Below are 20584 nucleotides of genomic sequence, written 5' to 3' on the forward strand. Positions count from 1 at the left end.
TGGCAGCGATTCCGTGTTGCCAGGGAGATAGGTCTGAATCCCTTCGACACCAGTTCGGTCGACAACTAGTTCTTACCAAAATAATTATTATCATTCTCGATGAACGGGTAGGAATGTATAGATCGTCGAGTCTTCCTTTCCCTTTCTTAAAAAATACCATACCGTGCTTGTCCAGCAGCGTTTACCACGCTCTGGTCTAATTTCCGTATTTAGAATTTCACGTCAGTTTTGTTAAATGCCTTGGGATTGTAACCCTGGCAACATCGAAGAGGAGGCACCGAGGGAGAATGATTCGGCCATTTTGGGACTTGGATTTTCTTCCCCGACCTAGCCGGGCTCGGCTTTATATTAAATAATTGGGACAACGTTCTCATCTTTGGTAAGTAATCTTACATTCGTTTGTGAAGACCGTGAAATTCGGAATCTGTTGTTGGATTATGCGATTATTGACGTGAACCGTTTATTTCAGCCTGCCCTCAGGTGTACCTTGAGGTTAACCCGTTTCCCGAAAGGGCGAACCAGGAGCGTCCTGGGCACTTCGGAGTTGATATTCGATCACTCATAAACCCCGGCAAGACGATTTTCCTCCGACAGGTAAGGCGTCGTTCATATACTTTTGTCAGAAATTGTATGGCGTGCCATGCGGCCACATAAAAGTATCCCGCGTAGCGCTGAATTCTATACTGTAATATAACCCCAAAGGGTTACGCATGGAAACCCTTGTTCCTATGTGAAACGGACTCTCACGTGGCACGGACCACAGATTCTTGGCGTGACCTGAGCCAGTGGAACTAATCCCGTACCCGGAATTTTCCAGGAGGTGTCTACTAGGGGCGCGGCCTTTGGTAGGCCAGATTCTGTGCCAGTCGACCTGTGCAGCTGGCCCCGCCAGAGTCGGAGCTATTGGAACCTCCGGCCATCTGGTCGAGAGAGAGCCGTCGACTGTCGCTACAGTGCAGCTAAGCCTTTCACTACTTTTTCCTAAACTGCGATTTTGGACTATTCACCTTTTAGTATTAACTATCCAATAGCGCAATCGACCAAGTATCACCAACAATAATTAAAACCCGGTTAGATAAATATAAATTTAGTTTACTATCAATAAGTCGTTAAGTAGTGTTTAAGCTCCAAAGTGTAAACTTAACCAGGCCGGCAATTAAATTGTACCTGTCCACTATCGGGTTGTTTGTTTTATCCCCTTCAGGACCCTTAGTTTAAAAAAAAAGTATTACAGTGGCGCCCGAACAGGGCTTAGATTCCAAGGAATCCATGGAAAAGACCGCCTTTACGGTCCCTGGCCGCGGTTTGTTCCATTTTAAAGTAATGTGTTTCGGCCTTACCTCAGCCCCAGCAACTCAGCAACGCTTGATGGACATTTTGTTTGGTCCAGAATACAACGGCCGTATTTTTATATACTTAGACGACATAATAATTGTCTCTGAAACGTTTACACAACATCTAACCCTACTCCGCCACGTACTAGAACGACTTCGATATGCTAACCTTACAATAAACCTATCTAAATGTAAATTCTTTCGTAGGCAACTAAGGTACCTAGGTTTTCTTGTAGACGAGTACGGCTTACGCACGGACCCTGACAAAGTCAAAGCGGTGGTAGACTTCCCCATACCGAAGAGTCGGAAAGATGTTAAACGCTTCCTAGGTACGGCGTCGTATTACCGCCGATTTATTAAAAATTTCAGCAACATTGCTGGACCTCTCAATCAGTTAACGTCCACGCGAAAAGGCGCTCCACCTTTTCGTTGGTCCCCAGAAGCGGATCAAGCTTTTAATGAGTTAAAAGTAGCAATGACCACGGCCCCAGTTCTAGCCTGCCCAGACTTCTCCAAATCATTCTCGGTTCACTGTGATGCTTCAGATTTCGGCATCGGGGGAACTCTGACACAAATATTTGAAGGAGAGGAACACCCACTGGCCTATTACAGTCGATCCCTCACGCCTCAAGAAAGAAATTATTCCGCCACTGAGAGAGAAGCTTTGGCGGTGGTCAATGTTGTAGAACACTTCAGACCATACCTGGAAGGAAGTCGTCAATTTAGGATTGTTACAGACCACGCCAGTTTGAAGTGGTTCCTTAATCTCAAAAACCCCACGGGGCGCCTCGAAAGATGGGGTTGTCGTCTCTCACCTTATAACTTCACAATCGAGCACCGGAGAGGCTCAGAACATATCGTACCGGACGCCTTATCAAGGGCAGTTCCCATCTGTTTAATTGATACAAACACCACTAATAATGACCCTTGGTATTCGCAGATCTATAACAAATGTGAATCCAACCCAGGATCGGTACCTAATTATCAATTGTTAAATGGTCGCCTTTATCGCTACACCAAATCAAAGAATGCCTTAACTACCGATTTCGAGTGGAAAGAGGTGATACCAGTGGAATTTCGTGAAGAAATCATGCATGCTAACCATGCAGTCCCCACTGCTGCACATTTAGGTACCGCTAAAACGTATAACAGGTTAAAACTTCGTTACTCCTGGCCACGGATGTATGAAGATGTAGTCCGATTCGTCGCCAATTGCTCGGTGTGTGCCGCTTATAAACACAGCCAACAACCGACTCCAGGCTTCATGGGAAGTGCGAAAGTTTGCAGTCGGCCCTTTCAGTGCCTCAGTATAGACCTGGTTGGACCGCTACCACCCTCAAGGAAACTAAACACTTATATATTGGTAGTAGTATGTTGTTTTACTAAATACTGTATGTTGTTTCCCTTGAGACGTGCAACCGGGGCTGTAATTTCCCAGAGATTAGAAGATCATGTATTCATGATCCATGGCATCCCCCAAACAATTATTGCGGATAATGCATCCTACTTCACCGGCGGGGACGTTCAGAAGTTGTTCGCCAACTACAATATCCCACAACTACACTACACCCCCGTTTACTGTCCCCAGGTCAACACCGTAGAGCGTTACAACAAGACCCTAGTAACAGCAATATCAACGTTCGTTGAATCGGATCATCGCTCGTGGGACGTGAATATTTCTCGTATACAGTTCGCTTTAAATACCTCAGTCAATGAAACAACATCATATACTCCGTTCCTGCTCGTGCATGGACGCCAAGCAGTACCGGATGGCACAATTTACGACGACCCCGAGGAGGTCGACGAAATCGTTTTTTCCCCCCGGGGAGAGTACCTCGACAAGATTAAGACCCTTAGGGCCATTTACCCGACCGTGAAGGAATTATTACAGAAAGCTCATGACCGCAACATCAAGTATTACAATGATAAACGTCGTGATATAGAATTCAACGTCGGAGACGAAGTGTGGAAACGCACCTTCAAGCAGAGCAACGCCGGTAAATACTTCTCGGCGAAGCTAGCACCCAAATATGACAAATGTCGCGTCATTCGGAAAATATCCCGTTTAGTCTACGAGTTGGAAGATGAGAATGGGAAGCGTCTGGGTAAATGGCACATAAAAGACTGCAAGCCAAGTTCTGTCCACACCACTTGACTCCTGTAACGAGACGTACCAATACTCCACAATCCGGGTAGTCTATTATCTTTTGGGAAAGCGCTTTATTTATTTATTTTTTTATTTTGTTTGTCCATTGAAGCGACGTTGGCTTCAATTTTTTTTTTGTTTTCTCTTTGTTTTGTCCCGTAGGCCTAGATGCGATTGTTTCCAGCGACGGCCCCGCGGACTCAATTGATGCCAAGGGACAAATCGACGTGCGATTGTGGGCCGTAATCCACGTCCTAGGGAAGTCCTTAGATTCCCTTCTCCTTACACCGTTCGGCTGGTGACACAGCTCGAGGGCGAGCTGGAATTTTACTCCTTCGTCTTTTGCCTCTGTCGTAAAATTCTCCTGGTTAGGGGGGTGTGTAATGGAAAAATATTTAGATAACAAAATACTTCTATGAAGCCGGACGGGCGATTAAATCTGTGTCTCGAATAGTGTCGATGGACTGTCAAGTTGGCAGCGATTCCGTGTTGCCAGGGAGATAGGTCTGAATCCCTTCGAAACCAGTTCGATCGCCAACTAGTTCTTACCAAAATAATTATTATCATTCTCCATGAACGGGTAGGAATGTATAGATTGTCGAGTCTTCCTTTCCCTTTCTTAAAAATATCATACCGTGCTTGTCCAGCAGCGTTTACCACGCTCTGTTCTAATTTCCGTATTTAGAATTTCACGTCAGTTTTGTTAAATGCCTTGGGATTGTAACCCTGGCAACATCGAAGAGGAGGCACCGAGGGAGAATGATTCGGCCATTTTGGGACTTGGATTTTCTTCCCCGACCTAGCCGGGCTCGGCTTTATATTAAATAATTGGGACAACGTTCTCATCTTTGGTAAGTAATCTTACATTCGTTTGTGAAGACCGTGAAATTCGGAATCTGTTGTTGGATTATGCGATTATTGACGTGAACCGTTTATTTCAGCCTGCCCTCAGGTGTACCTTGAGGTTAACCCGTTTCCCGAAAGGGCGAACCAGGAGCGTCCTGGGCACTTCGGAGTTGATATTCGATCACTCATAAACCCCGGCAAGACGATTTTCCTCCGACAGGTAAGGCGTCGTTCATATACTTTTGTCAGAAATTGTATGGCGTGCCATGCGGCCACATAAAAGTATCCCGCGTAGCGCTGAATTCTATACTGTAATATAACCCCAAAGGGTTACGCATGGAAACCCTTGTTCCTATGTGAAACGGACTCTCACGTGGCACGGACCACAGATTCTTGGCGTGACCTGAGCCAGTGGAACTAATCCCGTACCCGGAATTTTCCAGGAGGTGTCTACTAGGGGCGCGGCCTTTGGTAGGCCAGATTCTGTGCCAGTCGACCTGTGCAGCTGGCCCCGCCAGAGTCGGAGCTATTGGAACCTCCGGCCATCTGGTCGAGAGAGAGCCGTCGACTGTCGCTACAGTGCAGCTAAGCCTTTCACTACTTTTTCCTAAACTGCGATTTTGGACTATTCACCTTTTAGTATTAACTATCCAATAGCGCAATCGACCAAGTATCACCAACAATAATTAAAACCCGGTTAGATAAATATAAATTTAGTTTACTATCAATAAGTCGTTAAGTAGTGTTTAAGCTCCAAAGTGTAAACTTAACCAGGCCGGCAATTAAATTGTACCTGTCCACTATCGGGTTGTTTGTTTTATCCCCTTCAGGACCCTTAGTTTAAAAAAAAAGTATTACAATAATTAACAATGATGTAAATCAAACCGAATCGATACCCGTCCAGTTTTCAATGAATTATGTATATTCAGCCTGTTTGTTGGAAATTTAAACTTAAATAGATATCAGAGCAAAGATTTATCTCATGCCATAGACTCTCTGATTACGCATTGTTGTGAGGTACCTAACCAAAAGTTACACGAGGATAGAGCTCGCAACTGAGACAAAGTGCTTTACGAAAAAGGTAAGCCAGGTTTTATAAAGTTGTAAGTAATAAGAATGAGTTTGGCAGCTCGAACGGTAAACACACCCATGTTAGTCAACTTTGTAACTATTTACCAAGTTTTAGATACTTTCTTTAAAAAAAGAAAAAGATAAAAGTTACAGTTTCTGGGGTAATGTATTTTTATAACAAATAAAGTCTCGGACAAAAAGGTAATTACATTTTAGTAATAATATTACCATACATAAAAACGAGGGGAGGCCTTTGCCCAGCAGTAGGACGTAAGGACAGCAAAGTAGGCTAGTTAAATAAAAAAAAATGTATCATACATACCTATACCTACTATATGTTTGAGTACGTATATTTAATTTATAATGTAAAATGATGTGCATATCCTACGCACATATATGTTATTTGCTTTAAGATAACTAGTCTATAAACAGATAAAGCGAGATGATTTATTCAAAGGCTGGACCGAACGGATCCCATCATGTCCCAAGACAATAGACCTTGTATTACATGGCTCAAGCCGAACTTAAGATGATTAAAGTCGAGTGAATTGAGGCTCTAAACATGCAATTATCTTGTCAACGTCGTGGTCTATCAAGTTACCTTATTATATACTATCTTAAACTTTATAGCATAAAGTCCTTTCTACAATGGCGGTAAACGGAGATACGAGTTTAAGGAAGTAAAGCTTAGCCAAAAGTTTCTTGCGCAACGTTGTTTATATGAGAAAGGTCGTAAGAATGTACAAAGCCTTGCCGCTTTCTTAGTTTGTACAATCGCGGGCATAAATATGTGTACGAATTTGCACTTTATTCCAATAGTGAAAGGATAAAAGTGTATACGTATTTATGACAGTGATTGTACACGAACACTGTAGCGACGCGCGCGAGATTAGCCACAGAAAACACGGAGCTGCATCACACCGCACTCCGTGACTTTTTGTTTAAACTTTAATGGCTGTGTAAAATTTTCGAAACCTGTGTACGTGCCCGTAACTCTGTGTGGCGAAATGTTAATTGTCGCAAAGAGCAGTACACTTAGGGTACATTGTCATAATTATAGTCTTCTTCTTCTTTCCCCTACCCTTATCCCACGTTATGTGGGGTCGGAACAAGATGTTTTTCTCTTCCAGTCTCCTCTGTCTTTCGTGTCCTCAGCACTCCTTTCTTTCTCATATGCTCTTTCACACAATCCATCCATCGTTTTTTGGGTGTACCATACCCTCTCCGTCCATCAACATTCATCCCCAACATTATTTTGCCTATATGGCATTCATCCCTCCTCATTACATGCCCATACCACGGTAACCTAGTACTCCTCATTTTCTCCGTTACTGGGGCTACTTTCAAACTTCCTCTTATATACTCATTCTTAATCCGATCCTTTCTCGTCACTCCACACATCCAAACTTCCTCTTATATACTCATTCTTAATCCGATCCTTCCTCGTCACTCCACACATCCATCTCAGCATTCTCATTACCGCTGCACTCTTCTTTTATCCGCTACTTTCGTCGCACAGCATTCTGATCCATACATTACAACAGGTCTCACGATCGTTCTGTATATTTTCCCCTTAAGTTTAAGGGGCACTCGTGGATCGCAAGTTGTTCCAGAGACCTAGAATATATAGTATCGAGTGTTAAGTGTTTACTAGTTTACCAGTTTCATTATTACAAAGAATAAATAACCTTTAAATTTTCATTATTACAAAGAATAAAGAAATTATCTGAACGTGAGTCGTATTCAATTACAATTTTTAGGATTTAGCAGTCACCTAGAATAATATTACCATACTTTCGCCATGTCTGTCGGTCCGAGGCTTAGCTCCGTGATCATTAGTGCTAGGAAGCTGCAATTTGGCATGGATACATCATAATTGTGACAGAACGGTAAGCAGATCCGCCACGGAGCTTGGCACGGCACGACTTCGTATGTCTTATACCTTAGTTGCGCAGTAAACAAACCGCCATTGTAGCTCGGCTTACGTTGATCTGCGGATCGTTTCCGGTCCGCCACTCGTCACTCCCTCGCTTACTCCACACAAATAGGTAAATAATTCCGTCAGGGATCAGGGAACAATGAGCAGGACGGGGCGGCATGTCGCCGTGTGGAAATATGCCAACATAATCCGTCATGTGGAATAATCTCGTGTTCCTGAGTCTTAATCCTTCATCTTTCTTTACAATTAATTTGAAAATTTATTTTAAAATAACTTGCCTTGGTTTAATCCCAAAAAACTCCAGAGGTTTCGTTTTATAATTGTGATAAACTGTAATCGACAATGTCTATAAATTGTATTATCGTCGTTGTTACTCCGGGGCATAGATAAAATGACTCGTAAGAGAGAACCAAAAGGTACCAATCATAAAACCCTATTTTTTTAAAGAAATAAGTATACCTAGTATGTCTGGAATTATTCAATTAAATTATCCTTCTGATAAAATACTGTAAAACGCGATCAACAAGCCACTTACAAGACTTCGGAAAACCCGTCTAACATAAAATGTAATCTCCTTCGCTTGGCACCCGCGCCGCGCCCGGCAGCGCACCGCCGTCGCCCGCGGTGTCGGATAACGCGCTAATAATTCACACACAACCATAACTCAACCCGGTGATGGCCGATAGCTGATAGCAGTCTTAGTCCCAGACGCCGCAGTGCCTTAATTAGAACGTTTGTATTGCAGCGTATTTGTATTAAATCGACATCTCATTATCAATTTAAAACTAACACTTTTTAATGAACAGTTTCTATAAATAATAATTGTGGGTAATTTATAGAAACGTATCTGTAAATAACACATTTTAAAGGAATCATTTGCAATATTGGCGATTCACGCGGCGGTGTATGGGACTGTAAGAACGGTTTCGCACTACGTCCGATCCGAATCCGATCCGAACCCGTGAAAATATGGTTAGTAGTAGCCGTAGAACTATTTCTATCGTAAGTTACGCACCGCACACGTTGAATGACGGAAAGAAATCGGATGACGGAGATCGGATCTAGTGCGTAACCTACCATATATAGAAATAGTTCTACGGCTACTACAAACCATATTTTCACGGGTTCGGATCGGACGTAGTGCGAAACCGGTCTCAGTTTTCTTTATTCTCTAGAGTCTGTTCACAGGAATACTGTTTAACTTACCACGATGTTTACCTAAGTACGTAAAGGCAGATATAATTCAATGTGCATAATTGTTATGAATAATTGTACGGCCATGACGGCATGTGATTGGTTCATTACGCTGGGAGCATCTCGTAATTAGACGATGCGGTGTACGCCCCAGGCGGCCACCGCATTGTGTTTGCAGAAATATGTTTTACTCGAACTTTTGACTTGAATAAGCCGTAGGTAAAACACGGCAAAGAGATAAAATACAAAATAATGAAATACGGTAAGCCTTTTTTGTCATTTACCAGTCACTTTTCGGTAAAGGAAAACATCGTGAGGAAACCGTGCTAATCCCGATAAGGTCTGGTTTACCCTCAGGGTTGGAAGGTCAGATGGTAGTCGCTTTCGTAAAAACTAGTGCCTATTACGCCAATTCTTGGGATTAGTTGCCAAGCGGACATTAGACTTTCATGAGCCGTGGCAAAATGCCGGGACAATGCGAGGAAGAAGAAGAAGAGGTAAAGACTTTTTTGTGTAAAAAATTCTACTGAACTATGAGGTATTTACTAGCTTATTCCAAGAGAACAATTGGCAGCACGCACTTATATCGATCACTACTGCCACGTTGAAATAGGAGCAATAGGGACGGGATATTAGAACCGGTCAGGTACAGGCAAAACCAAGCTATTCGGTTCGATATCAAAGGCATTGGCAATATTGCAACCGCTTACCGAGCACCAGCAAATAAGCCTCACTGCAAACTCATATAAGCACACTCTTAGATCGTTCTGTAACTATAGTTCTCACAGCTCTTGAGATAATGGCTTATGCGACGATTAGATTTACCCGAGTTCGCGCGTTCATTGCGCAATGCGTATACACGACCTGATTGTAGTACAAACGTAAACACGGATGGTAGCCGGCAGTACCAGTTCAAAGGCAGTGATTGCACTGCCCCAACCGTATTGAATTACATTTCGGGGATAATGGTGCCGTTAAACCCGTCTAAATTGGAAATGATATTACGTTACCAGGTGCCTTAACTAACAAATTGTGTTTCAAACCAGCCTCGACGCTTCAAAATCTCATTGTTAAACAATAAAACATTGATTCAGCGTTTTTAGTGACACATGAACAGAAGAATGGCATTTTTTTAAGTGATCAGTGATGATTTAATGACATAGACCAAATTAAAACAATCATACGATATGACCATTACACATTTACATTGACACATTACACTGTCGGCCCGATTGGAACTTTTAGATAGGTACGTCAGTTAATAAGATATAGAAACGATTGAACTAGATATGTCAGTGTGAAATGTGATGTTTCTTCAAACAAAAACGTCACTTTTGACACTGACACATCTAATTCATATCGTTTTTAAATCTCTTAATTGACGTATCTTAAAGTTCGAATCGGACAGTAAGTCACGAGAATGAGCTAAGCTTTTGTATTACATTACATTTTCTTATCTTTTGTGTAATTTTCACAGAAGGTTGTAAAAAGGACGCATTAAAATAATGAATGTATGTCCCTGGATACATTCTATTAATTAGTAGCAAACAAGACATCTCACGTTAATTAATTAAGGCCAAAGATAAGTCATCCTGGGCTACGCCTCTCCACCCGCCCTCCTGTCCCCCTATTTCAGTGGTCACCGCCCGTAAAATTGGCCACGATGTTACGTAGAAACCCACCCAGATAGCTTTTTCGTTTCTCAATTTGTCTGAAGGTCGTGTATTGTGTATATAAAAAGTTAATGATGTAGGTATGTGTGTCTAAAGTACAGGTAGCGTAAGAAAATATACGTAAGTAGTATCTTGCATTTTGTGCAAGATTCTTATTTGATAGGCAATTTTCATCAGCCTCCGGATCTTCGGATCTGCACAATATAATCAACGAGAATGCAGTTATTTTTCAGCCACCATGTATAGTTTTATTGGGACAAAATAAAACTTTGATTTAGTTTTTGTTACTCTGAATAATTTACCGTATAATTACTAGAAATAATTATTAAATATTTGTTACTCATTTATTTTATCTTAAAGACAAAACAAAGTGCGTGTTTTTTTTCTTGTCTAGTCTTAATTAGACTACTTACTTATTATCTCTTAGAAATGTACTTTAAAGTACAATACACCTGTATAAATAATGAAACATGTTAAAATTTTAGTAAAATATTTCTCACCGGCAAGCTTGCACAAGATTGGGCACGTCGCAATGAGTAACGGTTAGAACCAGATGCATCTAAATATTCAGTGAGGTGCAACCATCTGCTCAGTATGCGGTATTATAGCGCGCAATAAAAGGCAGCAGCCAACGCTGGACACATAAATCCATCTGAACGGGTAATACTTCCATCTTCCGTGCCCTCGCCCCGAGTCATGACTTCCGCGACCACAGCCGTATTCTGGCATTTCATTGCAAATAATGTCTTTTAAAATAGCAGTGCTTTCCTCGTGATTAATGACCCAGCTTACCTACTGCATTGTCATTCTGAAACATGACTAAAATTACGACTAAAATTTAAGACGGAATTAGATACCATCTCGCCCTGGAAACACCAACCTAATACGCTATAGAGAATAGAGGTACTGCGATAATATTGCAACTTATATTCCTCATTGTATCTCGTGTATTCTTGAGCGCACTATATCTATTATGTGTGGGAGCATGAAACACTTCGTTTTGAATAAGATTAGGATTTCGTGGTGCTGGATACAATTGCAGTCCAAACTGTCCAAAGGGCAGCTGTATGCAAAGTCTACAAATTATTGGGTAGAAACAATTGGCGGAAATAAATAATTTGTTCTTATCTAACTGTTCTTTTATAACTATAGATTAAGTGTAAAAATAATTTAAGTCTAGCTAGATTTCCTTAGCTAGCTGAATCAAAAGCAGGTTTCTATATCGCTTGACTGCCACCGCCAGAATCGTCCAGAGTCCAGCACATTCCCAGTTTTGAGCGCCCGTATCCGCCAGCACGCTCGACTGCCCGCGCGTTCGCCTGCCTCACGCTTCGACGCACCCAACATCCTCAATCGTATTTCCTTCTTCTTAGAGTCGAGAATCTCGAAAATGGTGACACATTTTTGTAAGCTTTTATCTGGCCCGTGTGCAATCTACTGTGTGTCGTTTTAGGTAAGAAGCCGAAGCTATTTCTGCGCGCACATATGTTACGAATACATATTAATGGATTTATGTATTTTGATAGATGCCTTAAAAGATTTCGCTGAGATAAAATATTGCCGTGTTTCCTGTGATATTTTAGCCGAGCCACTTCTTATGAGTTATGATCGCTTGTGCCAGTTAATAATAATGTATGAACCGTTTTTCTATGAAACGGAAATAAATGTGGTTTGAATAGCACTTGCTTATAAATCTCTAGGTAATAGAGGTTAGTAGCTTTCACTTAAAATACATACAATTTTATTTGTATTAATAGCGTAGTAGATGACCTTCTTCAGAATCTTCAGTTTGATTTTTTCTTTTATAGTCGGTTCGGTTCTTAGATTTTCTTAGTAATTGATACTGTCGAATTTCAGGGTTACAATGTATCGTACATACCACATTGATTTAAATAACATTGGGAAATCTATTTTATATAATATATACCTACTGAACAAGAAAGTAACATTCTTTTAAGTTGTATTGAACACAAGTAATGCTCTGTACTTTGCCTAACCAAGATAACCTATTTAGTAACTAAATAATTATGGATTATTTAGGTAAATCTTATAATATATTTTTCCTATTTATTTTTGATAGGTCCCAAGAGGGTAAAGGCAACGCGACACCAAACGCCTCGGGCAGCGTTGTTCACAATATTGTGATACTGAGACAAAGGACCTTAAGGATTAATTACTATCATGACATCACTTATTGATGTATAAAATGTATACATAAACATTATTTTTATGTAGGCGGGTTGTATAATGATAGACTGTCAACGCATTGCGGTGTATCTGTGTATTTTTGTTCTATAATTTAATGAAATTAAGAACCATTTTTATAAATCAACGTAACTAATCATAATGCACCCAAAACAGTAATGGTCAAAAACAAAAGCATTGAAAACTAGTCGCCTAGTTCGCCATTTGTCATTGCCACTGCAGCGTGTAGATACAAACAGCGACTCTCCTAACTATACATCGGTGGATCTTATGGTACCTACATTAGTTAGGGGCGTGAATCAGATGAAAAAATACAAGATTCTTTTGTCTACAACCGAAAGCGGTCATCAAGCCGAGAAAGTAAAAAACAATTTTTCACTAATGTTTAACCACCATTTGCATTGGTGCCGTTTAAGCACTTCACTTACCTATCAAATCGAGGTGGTACTTAAGTTTTGCGGTGGTTTTCCAGTGAATAATAAATGATCACTAATCATGCCGCTAGGATAATTTAATTTATTCACTATTAATAAAGTGTCACTAAATAACGGCATAATATATTATTACAAGCCTCAATGAAATATGGATTACCGTATTTATATTTAGTACTAAGATAAATAAACATACCTATAAGTGCCATTTAGTAATGAAGACATAATTACTTTATACCTACAGTTGATTAGTCTATTCGTAACCCTGGCATCGTCGGTGGTATTGACACCTCTTTATAATAAACAGAGCTTTGCGCGTTTATTAAATATACTCGAGCTTCCAAAGTACAAGCGAACGCTCAAAGCGCTCGACCTCGGGCGACATTTAATCACGGATTGAGCCCTCTTTAAATATCGTTCCAGAGAGAAATTAAGGAGGAGGAAAATATCGAATGAATCAAGTAATGAAGGCGAAGTTAGCCGTTTATTTGATTACCGTCGGCTGCTCGCGGGCACTTGATTGCTGTGACCTCTTTTGGGTCATCAATTCTACTAAGTCCCCATTGAGCTTCAAGGTACGTTAAATGTAATTTCGCTTTTATATTACTGTGCTCAATTTTGAGTTATACAAATAATTTCATTTATTTGCACGTGAAAAATCCACAGCATTATGTCAAAGCAGGAACCAACCGTTTGACAAATAGAGATCTGAAAATACCTCAGAGAGAACACCGCGCAGCAAAAAGTATACAAGTTTTTTTTTTCATCAACACAACTCACTTATTCATATTATGCAAAGCAGGATATCTACATTTGTAAGCATATAATTCCAAACACAATGCATCCACATCAAGCCGGGACAACGCGGCTGAGGCTTGGAAAACAAACGTCTCACGCTCGAGTAGCGCTGCATGCGCGCTTTTACCCTTTTCAATTATGCTAAGAGCGCGATAGGATTAAGTTTGTGCAGGAAGCCTGTGAATTTAGGAATGAACTGCATTTTCATGTAAGCTATATTGTTGTATTGGTATGCTGTTACCCCCATATAAGGCCGATAGTAAGACCGGGTTAACGTCAGTCACATAAGGCCTGATTCGAATTCAATCTGCCAAATTGAAAACCCTATTAATGGTACTGAAGCTAGCTGAATCAAGATTTGTTTTTCCATAATTTATTGAAAATTTGTTTAATAATTGTTATTTATAAGTAAATTCATCATTTTCCATTTCTTCCCGCTCCTGTCGTTAGTTTTGTTGTATGCCCTCCATCATACATCCGACAGTGTTTTTTGACAGTTTCTTAGTTTGAGTCCTATCAAGAACAATGTTTATTTTGAAATATTATATTGCATATAGTTTTTGTTGTTTTAACGAACTAATTCCTTGGACACTCCACTCCATACCGTTCAATAGGTCAATACTGTGGGACTTTGTTGAATCAAGTTTTTTGGTCCGATTTCGACGGTACTGGCTTAAGCATGCTGATTGCCTCATAAACATCGTGGATCATCTCCAAATATTATCAAAGTAATATTGGAAATCCGCATTATTAAACTAAAGCTGCGAACCGTTTCTTTTAGTGATGTTGGTGTCGATTTCTCTGTCGAAAAGTAACCAATGCCCGGTAACTGACACCACATCGACGAAATTCCTGATACGCCAGATATTTGAAGATATGTCTAGATCCTCATTGTTTCATGGATATTGCAATGAAATTACCTTTCAGTATTGGTATAATATTAGGTAACAGGTTATGTTGGAAATTAGTTATGTGCAAGTTTCTTCCATACTTATCAAGTTTTTGACAGCAATTTGGCGCCTAATTAAAAAGACGGCGGCGTTTATTTGTTTTTTTTATCATCTTAGAATTGATAAAAAAAAAATTTTTTGGTATAATAATTTTGTGATTCTGATAATTATAATGTCGTAGTGTATATATAAAGTAAGCTAGAAAATATCCAAGAAAAATCACTCTGAATTTGTCAAATTTGTTTCGAATCAGGCCTTATTTATTAACTGAAACGCGTGCCAAAAATAGCTTTTCATGTAAATATTTCAAATTGTATATTATACTATATGCACGTCATTTACGAATGTTTTTAACGACATGTACTTATTTAAGTAGAAATAGGTATTTAGTACACTATTATCAGCCGTATTCGAACAATGAGATACGTCAAATACTACATATTGAAACGATATGGATTGGATATGTCAGTGTCAAACAAGTATCAACTTTGACGTTTCTTCAAACAAAAATACCGCTTTTGACACTGTCATGTAAAATCCATATCGTTTTTACATCTAGTATTTGACATCTCTCATTGTTTGAATACGGCTGTATGTCATTTAGATATCATGCTGTGCGCTGGATGTGAAATTAAAATGGCGGCATGGTTCGAATATGGTTCTAATACAAATTCCTCGACTTATCACGGGTTGTGGTGTGTGCAGGCAACAATAATAATTATTCCAAGTATAATAGGAGTATAGCCACGAACCACAGCCCCAATCTTGAGACAATAGAGCGCACCTCTATTCAGAGCTGTGAGCTGTATGCATCTAATACGCAGCGCAAATGCCTAAATTACTTATCGTGTTTGGCCTGAACAGACTAACCCATCTCTCACTAAGGCCGCGGTGCAAACAAAAACTTTCAACGGTATTTACCAAAATTAAATATGTTGCTATGAGTAGGTAGAGAAAAACGTTTTTATTATTTAAAAAAACCATAATATCCAATTGCAGGGCAAAGTCTCCGTCTAATTATTTCACATAATTATCCTAACACGTGAAGTCTCCCACCTGTCTTTGTCAAAGGCGTTAAGCTTATCCTGCCATCTCCGACGTGGTTTACCGTGACGCCTTACAGTTTGTGAGATTATACGGAAGGCTGTTTCGGCCCACAGGTCATTCGGCATGCGGTAGACGTATCATTTAAGACTGTCGGAAATTTCAAAGTTTCAAGCGTAGTATTGTAATTTTTAATGCGATCGGTTAACTTTACGCTCAGAGTACTACGCACCACTCAGAATACTATTCGTTGATAAGCATTGAGTTTGGATTTTTAAAGTTTTGTGAGAGAACGTCTGTTGCTCCGTAGGTCTGCTATCGCAAAAAAGCTATCTTTTAAATTCGTTATACGCGATTTAGGTTACTAATCCGGATAAGTACATAGTTTTATTTTAAAGTACATTTCCTCTATCTCTCGTGACTCGACCAGCCATAACTCAGTAATCGGCGGTCGATACTCGATCGTGTCTCTCGAGATTGAATGCACTGTCTCCACACGCCCTACCCTCTGCCCCGCCGCGGGTTGTGGTCTCTGATTTATTTAAGCTGCACCAGGTTACTGATTGCCGGATTTGCGTTCACTCGGATGCAGTCAATGTGGCGCTGCGACTTGTGTCCAGGTGTGTTAGAGTGGAATATATTTTACGTTTTCTTCTGACGTTAGATCACCGATTCATTGGATTTTATTCTATAGGTAAGATTTACAATCTTTTTTGTATGTGGAATGTTGTATAAATAAAACATTCTACTATACATTTTACCTCGATCAATCCATAGATTTGCCTCCAGCGGATCCTTAACTACTTTGGACAGGGTGGCCAGACGGGAGCCGGACAACTACGAAAAGGATGACTCGCGTTAGACCGGGCCGTGTCCGAACCGGAGCTTTCGGAGCTTACTTTTCTATGACATGACAGGTGATCACGTGATGTTTTTCATAGAAAACGATGCGTCGGAAGCTCCGGCCCGGACACGGCCCGGTCTAACGTGAGTCATCCTAAAAGCGCATTATGGTTGGCATGGTGGATGGAGGACGGGGTAGTGGACATCCACCAACCCGTTGGGTGGACACTGTAAAGAAGGCCTGCCAGGGATCTACACAGGCGCCTCTATTATTAGGAAGGCGGAAAATCGTGCAGAGTGGAGAGCCTTAGTGCATAAAATAACGACATCATGGTGGTCGCTACCCTCAGTCATGAGAAATCGAGGAAAAAGAAGAAGATAATAAAAATAACGTAAAATATATTAGTTTCACTCGTTGAACTGCTAGAAATATGCTGGAACATCAATTGGGATAATAAGCCCGTACGTAACAAAGCAATAACCCATTTGGCATGGCGAGTCGCGTAAGGATAAATGTTTACGAGCACCAGCCACGCGGTACACAATTTGATAAGACGTTTTTGGGTCAATCAGATCACTGTGTTACGTTCTTTCCTGTAGACATACACAAGAGTTAAGGGCTATAAAGATTAATTTTCTTATTTAACCCTTATCCACGTAAAAAAAGGTCCTCCTTTTATTTACAGAACTATGATGAAATCATTACTTACATGCCCACAAGCTGTTAACTATTGCCCACAGGAGAGAAAAATGTACAGTTCGCGCGAACACGCTAGTTTTCTCTCCTGTGGGCAATAGTTAACAGCTTGTGGGCATGTAAGTAATGATTTCATCATAGTTCTGTAAATAAAAGGAGGACCTTTTTTTACGTGGATAAGGGTTAAATAAGAAAATTAATCTTTATAGCCCTTAACTCTTGTGTATGTCTACAGGAAAGAACGTAACACAGTGATCTGTTTGACCCTTTTATTTGGGGTTGACTTCGATGATAGAGGCTGGTCACTACTTTTAGACACACGTAATATATGTTACATAGCTTCTACTATTAGCAGGCCCGCCGAATCTACTCCTGATTTGCATATGCCCTCATAGAACACAGCGTTTCTTTGTTTTTATTATTATGTTAAACATTTTGAGAAGCTGATAAACATCATGTTTGGAAGAAGAGATCCATACTTACTTACTTAAAGGCGCAGCGATCCAAAATGAGTCTTGGCCTCCGAAACGAGTATACGCCAGTTATCTCGATCCTGCGCAATTTCCCGCCAGTTATCACCATAGAGAGAGCGGAAGTCTGCTTCAAAAGCATCGCCCCAGCGATACCTAGGACGTCTGATGACGGCTTTCATCCTACCGAGCGTTCCAGATATGGGTATGGCTATGGGAAGAGAACCATATATACCATTATTAATTTAATTTAGATTAAATATGTTGTTATAGCTACTACATAAATAATCTTAACATTGATAAGCTTGCTCCAAACTATAAACTTCACAGTTAGAAAACATGGCTCACAGAAATGTTTAAAATTGATGTTTAATGCTCATTTTTGAGCCATGTTGCTCGGCGCAGCAGCTTGCGTCTGTTTCATTTGAAAACGATAATTTACGAGGCAATAACTCGATCGTGCCGACTGCTGCGATTTTTATTTAAAACAGCTTCGCTCGCTCCCTCTCCGCAGCTATGCGGCTTATCTATCTGTGGCCAACCTGACGAAGTTATTCCATATTTATACATTTTATTACCACAAATTTTAATTTATAGCGTTTTATCGCTTTCTTGAAGATATTATGGATGATCAAACGAATTTGTTCAAGTTAAGATCGATCACTAAGTATTATGTGAATAATAGCTTCTTTCGAAGATATAATCAGCTCCCGACATAACACAAAAGACACAAAACGTAAATAAAAGCGAATCTCCTGTAGCGACATCTGCCCAAAGCTTTCAGTGTGCCTACTCCTCCTGCCCCCAATCCCAATGTTTGTGTCTATCTTATATGATCTGGACTTAGTCAGCCCCTTTTTTTGGATCTCTAATAGGTAGCTAAATAAATTAAAATTTAAACTCACACCGGCGCACTTAATGTTGTTGTTGTTGTTGTTTATATATCTATTGAACATTGAACATTGAAAACATTTATTTTCAGGCAACTATTGGCCCATAGATAAATACCTTAAAACTAGCATACATATTAATACAAAATATATCTTAAAACTAAAAACACAATTATGGCTGCGATGCAGTTCGCAACCCCGCAGTGTCAGGGAGCCGGCCGCGGAACCGCCGGAACTTGACACCCTTCGGCCAAAACTCCTCCTTGGTGAAGGTCGCTAGATGTTCAGTCGGAACGCTCAGCACAAAAGAATTAAAATTCACATTGTGTCGAGATTCCAACTTCACGACCCTCAGGATGAATCCGGACTTGGCTCGTACATACTTCACGATCTCCTCGACCTTCGTAAGGTAGTGTAATCGGGACACATACAGCAGCGTCGTCGGTGTTGCAGGACGCAGCAAATGGTTAGGTCCAGTCGGTGCGGTACCGCACTGATTCGGACGAGCTGACTTCTTTCTCCTCTCCACCTTCTTGAAGCCATCTCTGTCGCATCCGGACTCTTTTAGAGTCAGCTGTGACCGATCCTTGTGAACAGGTTCACGAAGGCTCTGCACCCCTTTCTTCGGCCGCTGCTTAGACTTGGACAAAGCAGGCGGCTTAGCGGCAGTGGCAGCGTAGGAACGTTTTGGGGTCAACGTACTCTCGCGTGACGTGCGCGTCTCCGGTGACGTAGACGGGCGGGCGGCGGGGCGCGGGTCAGCGGTCGCCTGCTCAGCAATCGCCGACGCATCCAAAAAAGCAAAAAAACATCCAAAAAAGCATCTATAAAGTATAGTGCTTATACTCAAATTCCCAAACGTATAAACACAATGTTTCGAGATAAGACAGCCTAGATTGCCTTGGGACTATCATTAGAAACTGTCGCGCTAGGCAGGCAGCGATGGAGACTGTAGATTCTAAGATGCGATATAACGATTGTATGACCAATTTAAAGCTGACTCGATAATTGTGTAGTGAGTTAAGCGAGAGCTAAATTTGAGCGTAACGTTGCTTATCCGTCAGTGAAACTGGAATCCTTTCAACGAATCAATCCGAGAGATGGGCGGATTCATCGCGCAGAGTCGGCGACAGCGCGGGAACAATGCCTAGCGGGGCAATTGACGTCGTACTGTCGCGAAGGCCCGAGCTGCAATCTCGTAGATTAGTCGCGCTCATATAACACGCAGTCAAACTGTCACCAGTTGGGAGCTGTGCTTTGTCGTTAGCATTTGTGATTTATGACTAAAATATGAACTACAGGTACACGTTGAATCTGCCTTTCTTGCTGTGGCGAGCGTATCTTCATTATATTCCTACTTATGACAATGCAATTAATTTTTAGTATAAATACATAAAATACCCAAGTATGGTCACGCAAGGAGCTATTCGTTGACAAGAGACTGGTAACCGGACCGTGCAAAAAGGTAATGTGTATTCGGATTTGGCACGGAGTGTATATCGTCATGTGACGTATTTGTACTATAAATAGTGCAGTTCATAAAACGACAGTTTTATCTATCATTCCGTGCGACTGCACACCGTACTGCCATGCAACCGCGAGCACCAAGGGAGCTGTTACTCTGATTGCCGCGAGTATCAAACGCTCGTCGCCCGCGCGGAGCACGGCCCGATTCGAAGTTTAAAATACGTCAGTTAATAGATCTAGAAAAGATATGAATTTGATATGTCAGTGTCAAATGTGACGTTTCTTCAAACAAATACGTCACTTTTGACACTGACACAACTAATCCATATCGTTTTTAAATCTAATAATTGACGTATTTAATTACACAAACGGGTCTACCGCGATATTTCATTGTTTTTACCTTTAATTCCGACATTTCAGCTGAGTTGCACTGCACCAGCTGTGGTCACGGAAAGACCACTTATTAAATATGTGTACAAAACGCGAGAGTTTAAAGTCTAATAGTTGACGTATCTTAAAGTTCGAATCCGGCAGGCAGACTATTCCTTAATGGAGTATATCCCACTGAACTCTTGTTCAATGAGAC

General features: G+C 40.8%; 1 protein-coding gene and 1 long non-coding RNA gene across 3 annotated transcripts; both read left to right on the top strand.

Annotated features, from left to right (window-relative positions):
- The first annotated feature begins 201 nt into the window (after nucleotides 1-201).
- Nucleotides 202-1177, top strand: LOC134680242 (uncharacterized). Its single transcript, XR_010100439.1, has 2 exons — nucleotides 202-594; nucleotides 818-1177. It is a non-coding gene; the product is annotated as an uncharacterized LOC134680242 (long non-coding RNA).
- A 1366-nt stretch (nucleotides 1178-2543) lies between these two features.
- LOC134680243 (uncharacterized) lies at nucleotides 2544-5129 on the top strand. 2 transcript variants are annotated; one of them, XM_063539335.1, is made up of 2 exons: nucleotides 2544-4546; nucleotides 4770-5129. In XM_063539335.1, the coding sequence occupies exon 1, from the start codon at nucleotides 2599-2601 to the stop codon at nucleotides 3487-3489; it is 891 nt and encodes a 296-aa protein (XP_063395405.1). In that variant the 5' UTR covers nucleotides 2544-2598; the 3' UTR covers nucleotides 3490-4546; nucleotides 4770-5129. The 2 variants fall into 2 exon arrangements, with proteins under 2 accessions (XP_063395405.1, XP_063395406.1); XM_063539336.1 differs by having other exon boundaries at nucleotides 2544-4331; nucleotides 4422-5129.
- The last annotated feature ends 15455 nt before the right edge of the window (nucleotides 5130-20584 follow it).

This window comes from Cydia fagiglandana, chromosome 3 (genome assembly GCF_963556715.1).
Source record: "Cydia fagiglandana chromosome 3, ilCydFagi1.1, whole genome shotgun sequence".
NCBI lineage: Eukaryota > Metazoa > Arthropoda > Insecta > Lepidoptera > Tortricidae > Cydia > Cydia fagiglandana.

What these genes read in the sequence shown, in the direction of transcription:
- LOC134680243 (XM_063539335.1), top strand. Translation starts at nt 2,599, where the DNA reads ATGGGAAGTGCGAAAGTTTGCAGTCGGCCCTTTCAGTGCCTCAGTATA.